Source organism: Chinchilla lanigera, unplaced genomic scaffold (genome assembly GCF_000276665.1).
Source record: "Chinchilla lanigera isolate Chin_1 unplaced genomic scaffold, ChiLan1.0 scaffold00093, whole genome shotgun sequence".
Classification (NCBI taxonomy): Eukaryota; Metazoa; Chordata; class Mammalia; order Rodentia; family Chinchillidae; genus Chinchilla; species Chinchilla lanigera.
The window spans coordinates 1,243,589-1,260,322 of NW_004955494.1; the positions used below are offsets into that span (position 1 = coordinate 1,243,589).

Below are 16,734 nucleotides of genomic sequence, written 5' to 3' on the forward strand. Positions count from 1 at the left end.
CTTCTATTTCTTTGCTGAAAGAAACTGTCAATGAGTCCTTGATTGATCAATATTGCATGTCTCTATCTGTTTTCATGAGAAATCACTTTGAATATATCAATATGTAATATAACTAGCATTATTAATTTCCTACCACTTTGTTTGTAACTCTGTATTGTCTGTACTGTTCTTTTGCTATTTTGTAAAATGTTGTCTGTCTGTTAATGTTTTCCTCCTTTTACTTTTAAAATTAAAAAAATAAAAAGAAATTGATTTGGCTTATGTATTTATGAGTGGTATCAAAGATTGAAATGTGTTAGTTATATATAATGAGATTTTTTAAACTAAGGCAAGAAAATATGTTTTTCTGCTTATCAAGAATCACAAGAAATAATACAGTGTTTGTTCTTAAGTGAGATGTATAAAAGTGAAAATGACATCTCACAGTGCTCTTACAGACTGATGTTAAACTTTCACATTTAACTACAAAATATCAAAGTTTTATTTTACACTAATGTACATTTGCTATTCACTCTGCCCCAACAAAAACTTGTCAATAATCTAGTCAACTCAGTCACACATAGAATCTTCTATACTCACTTCTCCACAAATATGTAAAACATTGTGAAACTTTTCCCAATTTGTCTTGATCCATTGTTACTTTGCTACTACATTATTCATAACCTTCTCTATTGCAGAAAGTTATTGCTTCACGACGTTTCCTTTGGAGATGACACCTTAGGCAATTCTTTTCTTGAATTTTGTATTTTGAAGGATTTTCATTAGTTTTTCTAACTAGACTCCATGAACACTTCTGGGTCACCTTCTCAGGAAAAATGCCATAAAATAGGCAAAAAAGAAAGATGTATAAAAATATAGCAGATAAGAAAGTGACCAGGCATTTATCAAAACATATTTGGGAACCATTTCCTTACAGATGTGGGAAAACTCACTATGCATCACACTCTAAATTAGAACCTGGCAGGGATGACAGAGTAAGCACTCCCAGTGCTCTTCAAATAGCTTCAGGTGTTCTAAGCAAAGCCTCTACTTGGAAATTATGTGCTCTTTACACTTGTCTTCTTTATTCTAAGAAATGAATAAAAGAGGAAAAAGCTTCTCAATGGAAGGAAACTTACCACTGGATTCTCCTGAACCTAAAACCATAGAGGATCAGCCTGTAGACAATAAGACAGCTGTCAGAATTTTGGGAGCTACCTGACTTTTCCTACACTTCTGGTACCACACTGTGTCAGTTGCCAAGAAAAGAATCAGAAGGCTTTCATGACTGTATAATCAGAAGAACTGCGGTTTCACTCTTTTAGAATCAAAATCACAGAGAAAAAGTGGAGATATAGAACCTTTTTCTACAATGTCATTAAGTTGATTGGAAATGTGAGAAAGATAAAATCTAGCTTTAAAGAACTGATTATTAGGTCAAGCCAAATTGTCCTGCTGGTTTGCCATGCACCAATCTACCTTTAAATCACTGAAGAAGAAGTGAGGATACAATTCTTTCATCAAGAGCTTCAGACAGTACACCACAGTAAACTACCAAAAAGAAGTTAAAAAAAAAAAACACCTTGTAAGCACTTTTAATTTCATCAGAGTTCAGGTAGAACAGTTAGGAAATGTGTGCCTCACGGAACATGTAAATACACAAATAAGTATTTCTGTGCTTTATTGTCCATTCCTCTAGTCTAGCATAAAAGCAGAATGAAATTAAGAAAGTCAAATGTCCCCTCTGAAAGGAAACATAGAGTCAAATAATCCTTAATAAAAATACAACAATTTTCCCCATCATTACAAGTTAAGGCATCGTAACATCAAATGTGAATTCAACAGAAATACCCAATATCGGGGCTGGGGATTTAGCTCAGTGGCACAGCTCCTGCCTGGCAAGCGTGAGGTCATGAGTTCAATTCCTGATACCAGGAAAACAAACAAACAAACAAAAAAGCCAGAAATGCCCAATATCATTTTTTCCCTGACAAACTCCTCCTTCCTTCAATCCGTCCTTCCAGTATTAACAGAAGTTTCCTCTCATCAGAAAATTGGATCTTCTATCATCGGGGTTGTAATGAACAGTAGAAAGAGACCAAAAAATAAAAAGTCAAATTTGCACAATGATGGAGTCACAGGAGGAAAAATAATACCAACAGCTGTAAACTTCACTGTTATAGCCTTTTAGAGTACAAAAAATGAGGAAATATCCGTACTTAGAAGCTCAACTACGTTTTCAAGTATACATTTTTACACATACATATTTTTCTTATGGGCATATAAGTGTATGTAAGCTAGAAACTTTCCATCACTTGGCATGATTTATGGCATGATCCATGCTAAGGCCAATCTTTCTCATTCTTTCCAGCAATTGACTAGAACTTTTAAGAGTCTTTCATTCTTACATCTGATAATTTGAGTAATATAGTTGAGGATAGCGATATACAATGTAACAACCAGTGTTGACTTGTATTAATTTGCCTTCAGACCCTGTATCACTTTTAATGTTCTTGCTTTGATTTGTTTATGTTCGTGATACTGGTATGCTGCTACTTTTCCATTTTTTTTCTTTGTTTCTCATGTACTACTCTCTTTAAAGGAAAAAGAAAAAGAAAAAATATAGAACTTTTAAACAGTTGTTTGAAAACAAAAATATTCACACTATTGTTATGATTTTAGTTTTACATTTCAAATTCATTTAAGAATGTCAGTCTTTTGAAAGGACACACATATACTTTCTTGAGTACTCAAGGTATTTATTTATTTTGAACCCCCCAGCCTCTTCAGATTCAAGTTTTATACCACCTCGGCCATAGGATTTCTAGAAATTTTGAGGGAATCCTAGTTTTCAATAAGCCAGTTTTCCATCCTAGAGGCTAACTTGGCACATTTTCTCATCCAGTAACTAGACTGGGCTTCTCATTCTGAGGTATAACTGCCTTCAACAAATCGAACACATAGGAGATATGCATTTTTTTATTATACAAAGAGCCCATGAGGATTTTACATACAAATAATTCAAATATGAAGCCTGAGTCACTTATTGGACCTTATGTTCAATGATACTGTAGTTTGTATAAGGATAGTGCCTGGCGCAAATGTGCATTTTCTCAAGATTGCAAAATTTTCCCTGCCCTATTTTTTTTTTTTTGGATAAAAATAGATTTCAAAAACAACTGCAAAGGAATTTGCTTCTGCAGAAATAACCTCCAGGTGAGCCATAACAGATTATTGTCCCAGCTGGAAAGCTGGCTACCATGTCTACTCTGTGTTTCTTTCTCATTGAAATTCCCTCTTGATGAAAATTAGTTTACCATATTCATCATGGTTTCAAAGAAGACTGAGTGAGGAGATGCACGGACACAATTTGAGAGGTGCCTGAGGAGGAGTAAATACTGTAAAATCAGCTCATTGTTTGTAAAGAATTTTATATTACCTTGATGAGACCATAGATTCTGAAGTCACAATTGCAAACACCTGAGTCTCTGTACATGCTGGGCAATTTTGGTGAAGTCCCCTAACTTTATCCACCTTTGTTTTCAAACCTTTAAGTTTGTGATTATAATACGCACCTTTTGTGATGGTTTTGAAGATCTCTGAAAATAATAAAAGCAAAGTACTTAACAGACAGTCCACACTGCTGCATGAAGAATACATTCTACTCTCACAGCCGATGCCTAAATCTGTACATAGTACCAAAGTCTGCCTATGAAGATTATCCAATACATAAATATCTATCACAAAATTAATGTATATATTAGCAAGAAATTCACGACAACCCATATTGAAATACATACAAAAAACATAGGAACAGGATTTAAAATAGATGAATTACTTATTTCTGGAAGGTTCACTTTTAAAAACTTTGGTCTGTGAGTCACTGTGCCTGCCTGAATCCTTGAAAAGCAAAACCATAAAAAAGCAAGACTACTAGATCCTTCACATATGTTAAACCAAGATAATTGTAATTTGTTATCATTATTTATGCCCTTCTTAATACATTACATTTTCTAATAAGAAAACAATTTCATTTTTCAGGATATTGATTTCATGCTACTCCCACTGGAAATTTATCGTGCACATGTAAGTTCAGAACTACTCTGAGACAAATGGTAGAACTGGGAAAGAGCCAATGTTCATTAAACATCAAGGGTCTAAGGTTCAAGAGCATCTTATCACAAAATTGAGTCAACCAAGGCCCAGAGACTTTTATCAGGGAATCCAGTAACCTGAGGCCAAGTCCTGAGATCATTCCAACTTATTGTCCTAGTGTGAAGAACGCTTCCCAACAGGTGTGTGAATTACTTCCATTCCCATAACTTTCCCGATAAGTGGAAATCTTCTGATAGTTAAATTCGATGCTGGGTCATGGTCTGTGTGTCATGGAAATGAATTCTAAATTTAGATTTTTAAATTTCCACTGAAGTCACTTCTCTGGTATGTGTGGACCTGGGAGTCAATTACAAACCTAGAGGTATAAATACTTGTGGATGCAAAGTCTTCATCCTATTTCCCAATGCTGATCCTGTGAGGCACCATGAAGATCTTTGTCTTCCTTGTCTTCCTGGGCACTACTGGTGAGTCTCTTTGATGGATAAATCCATAAGTTGCTATCCTGGATGCAAGCTTCTTCTTCTTTTTGAGGGAAATCACCTTGAATGTTGAATATAAGCTCTGTATTCAAGAAGCTTTTAAAGTTGAAAATACAGTATGTGAGGTCAAAGGATAATTAAATCTCCCTGGGAGGAGGAAAATTGTGTTGACCAAGAGTGGTTCAGAGTAGAGTATAAGAGTGCTGAGAATTTTTTCAACTTCAGAGCAAATCTCACAAAGTAGGAGAGAAAAAGAAACAGGGTTTGCAAAAGAAGTGATTATGTTGACATCTGCAAGAATTTGCCATTAATACTTGACTCAATAATCTTCCCCTTGAAGGACCATAAATATCCAAACACAAGGTTGAACACTCAAGATAGAGTTGGTTATCCATGGACTCTTCACAGGATGGGATGTTTCATATCTTTTAGATAAAAGTCATGTTCTACATATCATGACAACTCTGCTAATGAAATTGCTCTCCTATGAGGTCAAATTCTATCCACTGATGAAAATAAAAATAAAAAAATGACAACACCATTTTGATACAAATACACTTTATATTATTAAACTTAAAATTCTAAATTTTTGTGGAGTTAGCAAGTGCAAATTCAATCTGCATGTATATTGCCTGGAAGCATATTTTCCTAAATATATTTTACAGTAATGGAAAAACAGCATTCATATACAATTATTGCATGCTTTGGAAGCAGTTTCAAATCTTCATAAATACATGGCATCTATTGTACAATGCAGACTACTATGATAATGTCAGAGACAAAACTTGAATAATGGGAAATATTGGGGAGGGGAAACATAAAAATCTACAAAATGGTAACATGAAAGTTAGGCAGCAGAATCAAAGAAGGAAAGGAAGAGATTCAAAGTAAACCCCTCAGTTCCTTCTGGAACTGAGCACTTTTAGGTTTCTTTTATGTTTTCTTTCTATTACCTCGTGGAGAGAGCTCTGCCAGACAAATGCCTATCACACAACTCACATACACACAACAGCAAGATTGCAGGGAAGCTCTGAATTTTAATGCCTGTTAAGCAAGGTAGTATGGGAAAAGCATTTCTTATACTTGTATCATCAAGTGCCAGTGGTTACTCAGTTATTGTCTGAGAAATTTCTGATTCTTACAACTTTGTGCAGTTTGTCAGTATTTGTTGTGTGTGCATGTTTGTCAATGCACGTTGCTATGATGAATGTCAGAGAGGAAGTGTAACATATTTAGCAAACTTAAAACATAAATTCAAATCCAGATATTTATTAACAGTGATGTGAGCAAAGTATGTGTTAATGGTATAGAATAAAAAGTCTTTTAAAATACCTGAAATCCCCCAATTCTTAACTCAGTGATCCAGGAAAATATTGTCATCTCTTTTCTAGGCAGTCTGCCCAAAATTCATGGTAGTGAAATGCCATGATTTGCATCTAAACAATTTCTCCGATTTTCCCTGTCAGTTGCCCTCCCCATTGATGACGATGATGACAAGATCATTGGAGGCTACACCTGTCAGAAGAATTCCCTCCCCTACCAGGTGTCACTGAATGATGGCTCCCACAGGTGTGGGGGCTCCCTTATCACTGACCAGTGGGTAGTGTCTGCGGCTCACTGCTACAAAGCGTAAGTGATCAACATTCACACTTTTATGTATGAAATTCAAATTATCCTCCAGCCCCACCAAGCACAATCAGGATAAAGAACACAACTATACTTGATCCATAGTGCATTTAGATACTGAAAAGCCTGAGTTTTCCATGAGGAATTCTATGATGAATTGAGGGATTTTCACTCAAATTGGTAGCCTTAATGTTCTGCAACATCTGTATACAGTATGACACTAAAAACTCAGAAAAGAAAAATGCTGTGATGAAATATCCCAGGAAAACCTTGAGAATGAATGGGAATATAGTCCTAGTCACTGAAGATCAACAAGAAAAGACAACCCTGTGGATAACATAAGATTCATTATATTTTCAGCACAACATGAAACATAAGCATTAGTCTTGGTGTTCCCTTCACATTTACCTGTATCTCAGACTCTTCCTCATTATCTCTTTAAAATACAAGATCCTATCCAAAGAGAATTGGTAAATGTTGATCAATCTCCACCATTCCCATTTTCAAGATCAACTGTTTGAAAAGTGTCTTTGGGTCCCAGTTTCTAAACGTTACTATTCTAATATGATGGTGAGTTCTGAGTCTGAATGAAAACATCGTAATTAACTAGGGAATTCTCTGACCTGTAACATGCAGAGGAATGCTCAAAGCTAGTTGACATGGCAGTTACCTGAAGGAGACAATGCTTGCCAAATATGGCATTTGTTTCTGTGTTTATGATTGATGGTTGGGGTAAGGGGATACTTAGGATTTTTCAATCCTTCAATACAGTGGGGTGCGAATCCAGGTGCATCTGGGAGAACACAACATTAACATCATTGAAGGGGATGAGCAATTCATTGATGTACAGAAGATCATTATCCACCCTGAATACACATCCGAAGATACCATCATCAATGGGGAAGTCCAACTCAAGTTTAACAATGACATCATGCTACTTAAACTGAAGAACCCTGCCAGCCTCAACTCTCGAGTGTCCACTCTCTCTCTTCCCAAATCCTGTTCATCTGCTGGAACTCAGTGTCTCGTGTCTGGCTGGGGCAATACAGTGATCATTGGCAGTAAGTGGAACCTGGAAACATACAAATCTGAAAACATAGAGTGTTAGGGTCCTTTGATAATAAGCTATTCCCATTCTTCACACAAAAGAAGTTCCACCGAGATGCAAGTTGAATTTGCAACAGTTTTGAATATACAGAACTTCGAAATTTGCTATCTAAATGGATCCAAATACCTTTATGAAAACCACTCAGTAGCGGCAGCCTAAAAGAGCTATTAGGATGGCTGAGGTATTGAGCTGACGTGGGATTAGTGATGTCTAGGGCACTGCAAATGAGATGATGAGGAGAACCAAGGAGAAGCACCTTGGTGCTCCCTAGAGTGTACACCTGCTACTGCAGACATCTCTGTGCTTGAGCTATTGGCTGATGATATTAATTAGTATTGGAGAAAGAATAAGGTGTTGATTAGAATTAACCAGAAAACCTCTGAGGAATAAAAACCTTCTCTCAGAATAGGAGTCATAGGAAGCGAACTGAAAGTGTGGGGATACTGTAAGGAAGAAAAGCGACTGTGGGAAGGATGTCTGCCCCACCTGTAGTGGGGGCTCTTAATGATGCTGACTTGTAAGTTTCCATTTTCTCTCTTGCATTCAACAGATAAATACCCTTCCCTTCTCCAGTGCCTGAATGCTCCTGTCCTGTCGGATGCTGCTTGTCACAATTCCTACCCAGGCCGCATCACTAGCAACATGTTCTGCCTGGGCTTCCTGGAGGGGGGAAAGGACTCCTGCCAGGTGACCTTTGTATTCCTTCCCTATTTCTCTCGGTCTCACTCCACTCCACCATAGTTATCTTTTTTAAAAAAAAAAAAGCAGAGAAATGGAAAATTCCCCATAAGTCTTTGAGACTGACTGTGGTAGCATAGGAAATGCATTGGTAAAGTAAAAATTTGAAAACACTAATGCTCTTTATCTTATATTGACAAATATAACACATTAAGGGTTAGAAAAAAGGACTCTGAGAAGAATGGCTGCAAAAAGTACAACCTGAAAATCTCCCAAGGAGTTGCAGTGTGGGCTCCAACACTTGCAAAAGCAGTAGAGCTAACACAGTAGAATTCATTCTGTGCAGGACTCTCCTTTCTCTGGGACTCTTGACACCTTAAACACAGGAAGCATTCATAAGAAAAGAGTGAGAAGTAGACTATTACTCAGCTACCAAGAAAGATAAGCTCGAGGCTTTTATAGGTAAATTGTCACAACTAGAGACCATACTCATAAGTGAAATAAATCAGACCCTCATGTGTAAACAACGTATTGTCTCACTAGCATAAGAACCTGAAAGAGTGAATAAAAATTAGGAGGTATGATAGACATTGTAAAATGAAAGGAAACTGCTCAAAAGTAAAGAGCAACTGGGATGAGAGAAAAGAGAAAAGAAAAAGAGGAAAATTATGTATAAATGTATACACAGGATAGCTAACATAGTTGTACTACTGACTTCTGTTCCTTATTGAAAGAATAGTTAATGATTAATTATTTAATCAATCTTACATGCCTATATTTGTTTTCCTGAGTAACCACTTTGAAGATATCAACGTGTAATGCAACAACCATTGTTAATTTCCTATCACCTTGTCTGAAAATCGGTATTGCTGGTATTGTTTTTGTGATATTTTGTAAATGTATGTGTTTGTTAATATGTTTTCATTCTTTTATTCTATAATTAAAAAAAAATAAAGAAGTAGAGTTCCACAACAGGATGATTAAGGTTTCATTCCAAGGATAGGAAAGGTTCTTGATGGAGACCAACCATCTTCAAAATGGCCCAAGGGCAATGGAAACACAACCAGAAGACTATTCTCCCATATGGGCATCAACATGAGCACTAACTGTGCTGTTCTTTTACCAGGGTGACTCTGGGGGACCTGTGGTCTGCAATGGAGAGCTCCAGGGTGTGGTCTCCTGGGGCATGGGCTGTGCTCTGAAAGGTAAACCTGGTGTCTACACCAAGGTGTGCAACTACCTGGACTGGATTCAGGAGACCATTGCTGCCAACTGAATACTTTGGTGCTTTATGATCCCTCCCCTATTTGTCAAATTTACCTTCCTCTCTGCCTGAAGTCTTTTCCTAAATAAAACACGTTCTGTGCATCACATCTGATCGAGAATGATTCTTATTTCTTAATCATGAGCATTCCCTTGAAAATTGGTTCTCAATGAGAAAGTAGGAAATTGAACTGACTTACTGAGAGAAATTGAAATGCTGTTATTGTCGTTTACCCAACCTAATGAACATAATCTTAGTGATCACCTACTGTAGACTCTGAGACACAGAGGACATCAATGAGAAAAACAATGAGAAAAACATTTTGCAATAGTGATTGCAAAATCACTAATAGATTCTCAAACAGTATATCAGATCATTTTTGTATGATTCAAGAATAGAACAGCTTTCACTCTTTTTGTAGTAGAACATAGAGTTATAACTCATACCAATAATGACACTAATGTGCACAATTCAAACCAGTTACCTAAACATCATTCATACAGATTGCCATAAATCTAGGTTGAATGTCAAGCTGACCTAATCCACACCACACTGCTTCTCCTGTGACAGAATGTTCTCTATTCCCTTTGTTCATCAGTCTTCTGAAGGTCTGTTGTGGTATGTTGGAGCAAAATGTAGGATTAGAAATTGTTTAACAGATCAGAATTTTCCTACTTTTCCCAAGGTTTTACCTATATATAATTTTCATCATTTCACAATTTCTTCTGCCCAGTTGAAATACTATTTTCATCCCAGACAAGGACTCTGGGGACAATCTTCACCCTTCTCCAGGTACCCAATCCCAGCCTAAGTTAGGTAATCATTTAAATAGGAGCCCATCCCAAAAATCCAAATGGAAATTAATTTCCACCATGTTTGAAAACTGTGTTTTATTGTTAATTTTATTTTTTTCTCTTTGAAATAAAAAATAAACCATATAATAAAGGCAAGAGATATATCACCCTAGAGCACTAATAATTAGGTCTTGGCTCCAAATACTTTATCTGTACTTTTTGGCATTTCTGGGACTGTGCTCAACACACTGTTGTTTTCACCACATCCACCCCACATCGTCACTGCCCTACACATCTTCCAGAATCTGATTTGTAGAAAGCCTTATCCATGATCACTGTGTATATCTTGTACAAACACAAAAAGACCAATAATAGCCTCTGAGCATAGACACTTTGGAATAACTAGAGCAGGTTAGAAAGGGACATATGCAGCCTCAGGGATGAAATGAAAGGATGCTGTCTCACTTAGTTCATACTACTGTAACAGAAATGCCATAGACTCAGTGGTCTCCACAACACACATTTATTACCTATAGATCTCTGGAAGATGCCACAGTCAAGATGGAGGCTCCAGCAGGCTACATGTGTATAGGGCCACCGTCCTGGTGCTGATGTACCCCATGACTCGTATCATTGTATATAACTTCTCCAGGAAAGCTAGCTCTAGTTTCTTTCTCTTCTTAAAGGAAGATCCTGTCCTAGGGGTGCAGCACTATCATTTTGGTATCTAATGACCTTCCTTAAATTCCTGTTCCCAGTAATATTTCATCCAATATTAAGGTGTTAATTTGTGAATGGCAAGCACACACAAATATGCAGTCCAAAAATGGTAGAGAGAAGAGATCATAAGAAATCTATGCACTCACCACCAACTTCCTCATTAGGAAGCTCTGGGAGACATAGAAGAAAGAACCTATGAGGACCTAAGATTCCTTTATCACCCCCTTTATGGTGAAGCCAAAGGTCCTTACCTAAACATTCAAAGATTTCAATGTTTATGCCATCAGTTTCTGTCTTGTTTCCTAATAAAATCGACTTTCTACGTGTGTTAGTGTGTATGTTTTCTGTGTTTAGATAAGACGGGTCACAATAAACACCACAAAATGTATCAGGATTTCCTCAAGAAACCAATGAGTTTAAGATTTCCACCTCTATCCTGAACTATTTCTTTTATACTTTACCCCAACCCCAACACCACTCCACAATTAGATCACTGCAAAATGAAATTTCAGAGATCACAAGTCAGACTGATGACAATTGCGAAATTAGGGCAGGTCCACAAGAGAACAATGAAAGAGGAAATAATCCATTTGCATTTAATGTTGTCTTACAACCTCTTTTCACGATACCTGCCAGTCATTTTCAGTCTTTTCCCTGTTTCATTCTCCTCCTAGAAAAATAACTCATCAAATTGTATAAGTAGCTTTAGAGTGGAAATTGTTTTTGCTCATTTTCATAGTAATCTAAGCCTTAGAAATTTATCTTTCTAAAATAAGCACTCAAAAACAAAGAGAAGGTGCAGAAACATGAAGACATCCTGTCTCAAGTATATGTACTCCATACGGTCTTTAAAATGCACAGGTGGGAGCCTTGCATGTTTTGAAGGATGGTGTGATTCACTACGGTGCCCTCCACCTCTTTCTCTCCCCTCTGCTCTCACTATACACAGCCTTAACAAAAACAGCAGTACTTGGGATGGTAAAATAGATGGGATGGTAAAATAGATCTGAGAAATAAGCTATCTTGTTTCTTCCAGTGTAGAGGGGAGAAATAAATTTATCTCCAGAACATTTATTGGAAATCTACCACTCCAAGAGCACTAGCAGAAAACATATTAGTGTCTCTTTATCAGAATGTCATCAGTTCCACACACTAGAGGGGGAGTGAAATGGAATTAGGTTGACTGGGCTATATTTCAATTGCATGGCCCACCAACAGAGCAAGAAGTGGATGCTGTGCTCTGCAATAAATATGACCTACTTGGTAGTGTCTTCCCTGATTACCATGGGGAACTGTTTCAGAAAATCTCCAACTATTCAAGTAGTTTGTATACATTAGAATGCTATTTGTATATGTTCTCTGTGTAGCCTCCTATGAACGCTAAATAATAGCTAGACTACATATGGTACTAAACTATCTAAATAGTTGTACTACATGGTTTTTATGCAACAATGGGTGTGAATATAAATCTGATGTTTGCTACACAGGCACTTATTTTTGATATCTGATATGAAGGTGGTTGGATTGCAAATGGCAGAACCTTTTGGATAAGGAAAGGGTGACACAGTAGCAAAAAGGATGACAAGGGGTAAATAGTAAAATGCAGGAAAAAGCAGGGTATGGTGGAAAACACCTGCAATCCCAGCATTCTCTAAGGCTACAACAGAGGACTGCAAGTTTCAGCCCAGAGTGGGTGACTTACTCAAGCTGTATCTCAAAATAAAAAAAATCTAAAAAATCTTAGGATGTAGCTCAGTGTGAAGACCTGGATTTAATCCTTGTTACTGAAAAAAAAAATCAAAAACCCAGAATAACAGAGAGAAATCCCATCTGAGTATCTGAGTTTTTTTCTTATTGTTTTGTCTCCATGCCTAGAAATATTACAAACAAATCAAACGAGCTTTAATACAAGATTATATAAATCTATATACCATGGCCTGGAGAGAAAATGTAGGAATGGATAGTATTCCAGTGCCAGATTGACAGGCAAGATTCTATTCCTTTAAGCTATATCTTACCACAAAATTACTATGGGTCTATGATAGTCCAGGTTCTAATTTACACAATAGTGATACAATAGTGAAACAAACAATGGAGGCCCTACCTTCACAGTGTATCCTCCAGTTGGCAAATACACAAAAAATAAAAAGAATAGACTGCTGATCACGGCTCATGCTGAGGCAAATCTGCCTGGATGAAGGCTTAACTCATTGGGATGCATCGATCTACTGTTAAAATATAAGACAAAATATGAATGATCAATCAAAACCTAATGTAGGTTAAAATTAAAAAGCAGAAAAGAGTCTGAGAAGAGCAGTAAAATGGGTTTAATTTGAACAAATCCTTAATTCATGGTACAATGAGATGTGAGATATGCTATGTTTGTACCAAACACAAGAAACTTTACATTGGTAATGTCGGTGGAATCAAATGTCCAGGCTGCCCACTGCTTGAAGACTTCAAACATCAGCTGAGAGTTTTGGCAGGAAGGAAGTGGGTTTATTCATGGCTGGCCTGAAGAAGATGGAGAGGTCAGCTCCTCAAAGCTCTGTCATAGGGGCAATCAAAGGCACCAAGGACTTTTGCTGGGAGGGGAAGGAGGAGAAGGGCAGGATGTCAACACAGGTGTTTGGTCTCCATCATCTAGGGATGGATGTTCTTTCCTCTACATGGATGTGAGCATAACGAAAGATTTTGAACTGACATGGAGAGTTACTAAGGAACATTGTTACTTACATTAGGAAATGTTCTAGGCTCTGTGGGTCTAAAAAATGTGGTTATAATATCTCAACCATACATATTGTTTCTCTTCAGATGAAGGATGATAGAGGGATAGAAGAGCAAAAGAGAAAAGAAACAAGGGACAATTTCAATGAAGTCCCTGTTGTATCTGCCCCCTGATGTGTGCTCATTCCACTATCTGTTGGGTCGGAGGTGGCCACCGTTCCAGCTTCTTCCCACTGAATGTGGAAACAGATCAGACTTAAAGGAAAAAAAAAAACTATTCAGGACTCATTGTATTTGCAAGTTCTCTGATGGCTAGGGAATCTAGTACCAAAGAAGGCACAGAACTTGTTCTTTACAAAATGGTCAAAGACTGAAATTAAAAAAAAAAAAAAGAACTCCAAGGTTTTAAGCCAAAAATTAGAGATACAATTCTAAACTATAAAACACAGCTGATGCCATATTGTTTCTGTCAAACTTTTCCTCTTGTACTTGCATGATTTTGTCTGAAGACATCACAGGTCATTCACTCTGTGCTTTGGTTTTGAGTTTCTCCATTTGCTGGGCTGCCCTGTCCTGGTTGTTTTTCTTATCTGATTCACATTGAAGGTGTTGTGATACATGACTAGGAGCTGCATCTAAACAACTTTGGCCCCATATGAGCAACAAAGATTTATTACAAGGAGTAAATGTTAGGCTATGTTGACTTGGAATCAGTCACTAAGTTTTGCTCTGCCTGCTCTATATGTGATTTCTAGCATCTCACAATGCTAGACCCGATTATGTTGTTAGGTACTGGACTGCTGCACAGTGTGACAGGCAAGAGTTCCAAATTCAGGGATGAAATTACAAATCCAGACTAGCAAAAGCAAAACTGTCAGTTTGCGAAGTAGATTTGACCTAAGCCCATATTGTTCATTATACTTAAACCACCAAAGGTCTTCAAAAAGAAAAAATAGGTTAGTAAAATTCGTCCAGTTTTGTCATTATATTTAACAGTAGAAAATGACTCCAGCTATGCAGAATAGCCTGGGAAAACACACGGAGCCTTCAGATTTCTTCTGAATGTACAATGGCATTGGTGGTGAATATATTGCAAGAATATTTTTGGGGCTAGGGATATAGCTCAGGCACCACATGCCTGGCAAGTGCAAGGTCAGGTGTTCTATTCCTGGTACCAAAAAATAAGAAAAAATGTTGTGTTTTTCAGACAAAAAATGTTAAAAGTTTTTTTTTTTCAAAAGTAAAAGCTCAGTATTCAGGTTTAATTCTTGTGTTGGCACTTTGAAATAAGTGTTTTGGTTTGGAGTTTAGGCACTGGGTTTCTAAAAGCTTCATCATCATTGCCTAAGGCTTGCTTGAAACAACAAAATTAGTTCTACAATAAAACTGATTTGGCTTAAGAATTTATGAAGGGTATCAATGATTGAAAAGTGTTACTTATATAGAATGAGATTTTTTAAACTAAGGCAAGAGCATATGTTTTTCTGCTTACTCAGAAATCACAAGAAGTAATAGAGTGTTTGTTATTAGGTGAGAGGTATAAAAGTGAAAATAAAATCTCACAGCACTCTCACACATCACTGTTCACCTTCCACAATCAAATACAAATTATCAAAGTTTAATTTTACACCAACGTACTCTGCTATTCACTCTGCCTCGACAAACCTTATCACTAACCTGGTCAACTCAATCACGCATGGGATCCTCTACACTCATTCTTCCATAAAACTTGTACAAGGGTGTCAAACGTTTCCCAGCATGTCTAGATCCTTTCTTCCTTTGCTACTACATTTTCCTTCTCTATTTATCAGTTGCTGTCATGCTTAGGACAAGAAAATGTATCCTTTCATTCACCAACACACTTTCACATTTTATACTTCTCTTTATGAAACATTTTGATTTTGCTTATGAAAAGAATTCTTTCTCATTATATCATATGAGCATAATTCTAAAACTATTCATCTAAACGTTTGCACGGTCATGTTGCTTAGTTTTTTGTCTCATTTACAAATAAACTGACCACATTAAGAATATCACATAATTTAGCATCACATGAACAAGGTTTTAGTTTTCTCTAGAAACTTTCTCAAGCAAAGGAAATCTACTTATAAATGCTGATGCATTTTATATTCATAAATGTGTTCATATCTCTCCACTATTAACAATTTTGTCAACTGTGTGTGGAAATTTTGAGTCACTAAATAAAGCTAGAAGGTCATATAAACTATTTTTTAGTCTAGGTAATTTAAGAATGAGTTCTTTAACGTTAAATATTTTGTGGATCAGAATTCAACTGTTTTGTATGAAACTAACAACATTAAAAACCAATTATCTTTTTCCAGTGTCCAAAGATAGGTACAGTTTGATTATTATTTGGGCTCACATTTTTATTTTATGAGCACTCACTTATTTTCAAGTCAATTCAGTACCATGTAACCAATTGTCAGCTCATTCACACAGATAAAAACAAATACACCACAGAACCCATAAAATAGAGACAGAAAATAATGACACTATAATTGTGGTTTAGATTTGTCATTGGTCAAATTTTTTACTTATATATATTTACAATATTGGTTTAATGCCTTCCTAAGCAGTCATTCATCTTAAATTTTTATTTACAAGGCTTCACTTATGGCCAAAAGAAATTGCAAAATTTGTGTCAAAAAGCACATATTTGCAGCTAAACATCATTAAAACAAGGTCGTTACAGAAGGTCAGGTAAAGGCAAAAAAAAAAGTTCAAATGATGAGGTTGTTAAGATGTAAATTAAAATCTTACCTTTCTTCAGCAGAAGTGGTGATACAAATAAAATTTGTTTTGCCAAATGTATTAAAAAGGTCAATAGAGGGACAAAAATTCATACATCAGAGGTCTAGTTCATAAATAATTCTTCTAATTTGTTTCTAAACCTAACTTATTTGTAAAATAAGTGTAGCATTTTAATATGAGAGGCAAAAAACATTTTTTTATCCTCATCCAACCTGAGAACAGAGGTTTCTGTCATTTTATAAACAGACTATCTCTGATTGAGAACAGTTTTCATTACACTGCAATTTGTACACAGCAGGTCAGAAATATATATTTTTTTCATAAAGCCAGCTACAAATTTGCAGATATACATGCATATATATAATACATATAATATTGAAGCTTTTGTCCTTTTGTATACTACACTAGACATCTAGCTTAGTACACAAGAAACCAGTTGAGGAATATCTTAAATTCCACATGAAGGAAATG

General features: G+C 36.4%; 1 protein-coding gene across 1 annotated transcript; it reads left to right on the forward strand.

Moving 5' to 3' along the window:
- Nucleotides 1-4,519: 4,519 nt before the first annotated feature.
- Nucleotides 4,520-9,262, forward strand: LOC102011211 (cationic trypsin-3-like). Its single transcript, XM_005405394.1, has 5 exons — nucleotides 4,520-4,559; nucleotides 6,041-6,203; nucleotides 6,972-7,261; nucleotides 7,859-7,995; nucleotides 9,113-9,262. The coding sequence occupies exons 1-5, from the start codon at nucleotides 4,520-4,522 to the stop codon at nucleotides 9,260-9,262; spliced, it is 780 nt and encodes a 259-aa protein (XP_005405451.1).
- Nucleotides 9,263-16,734: the final 7,472 nt, after the last annotated feature.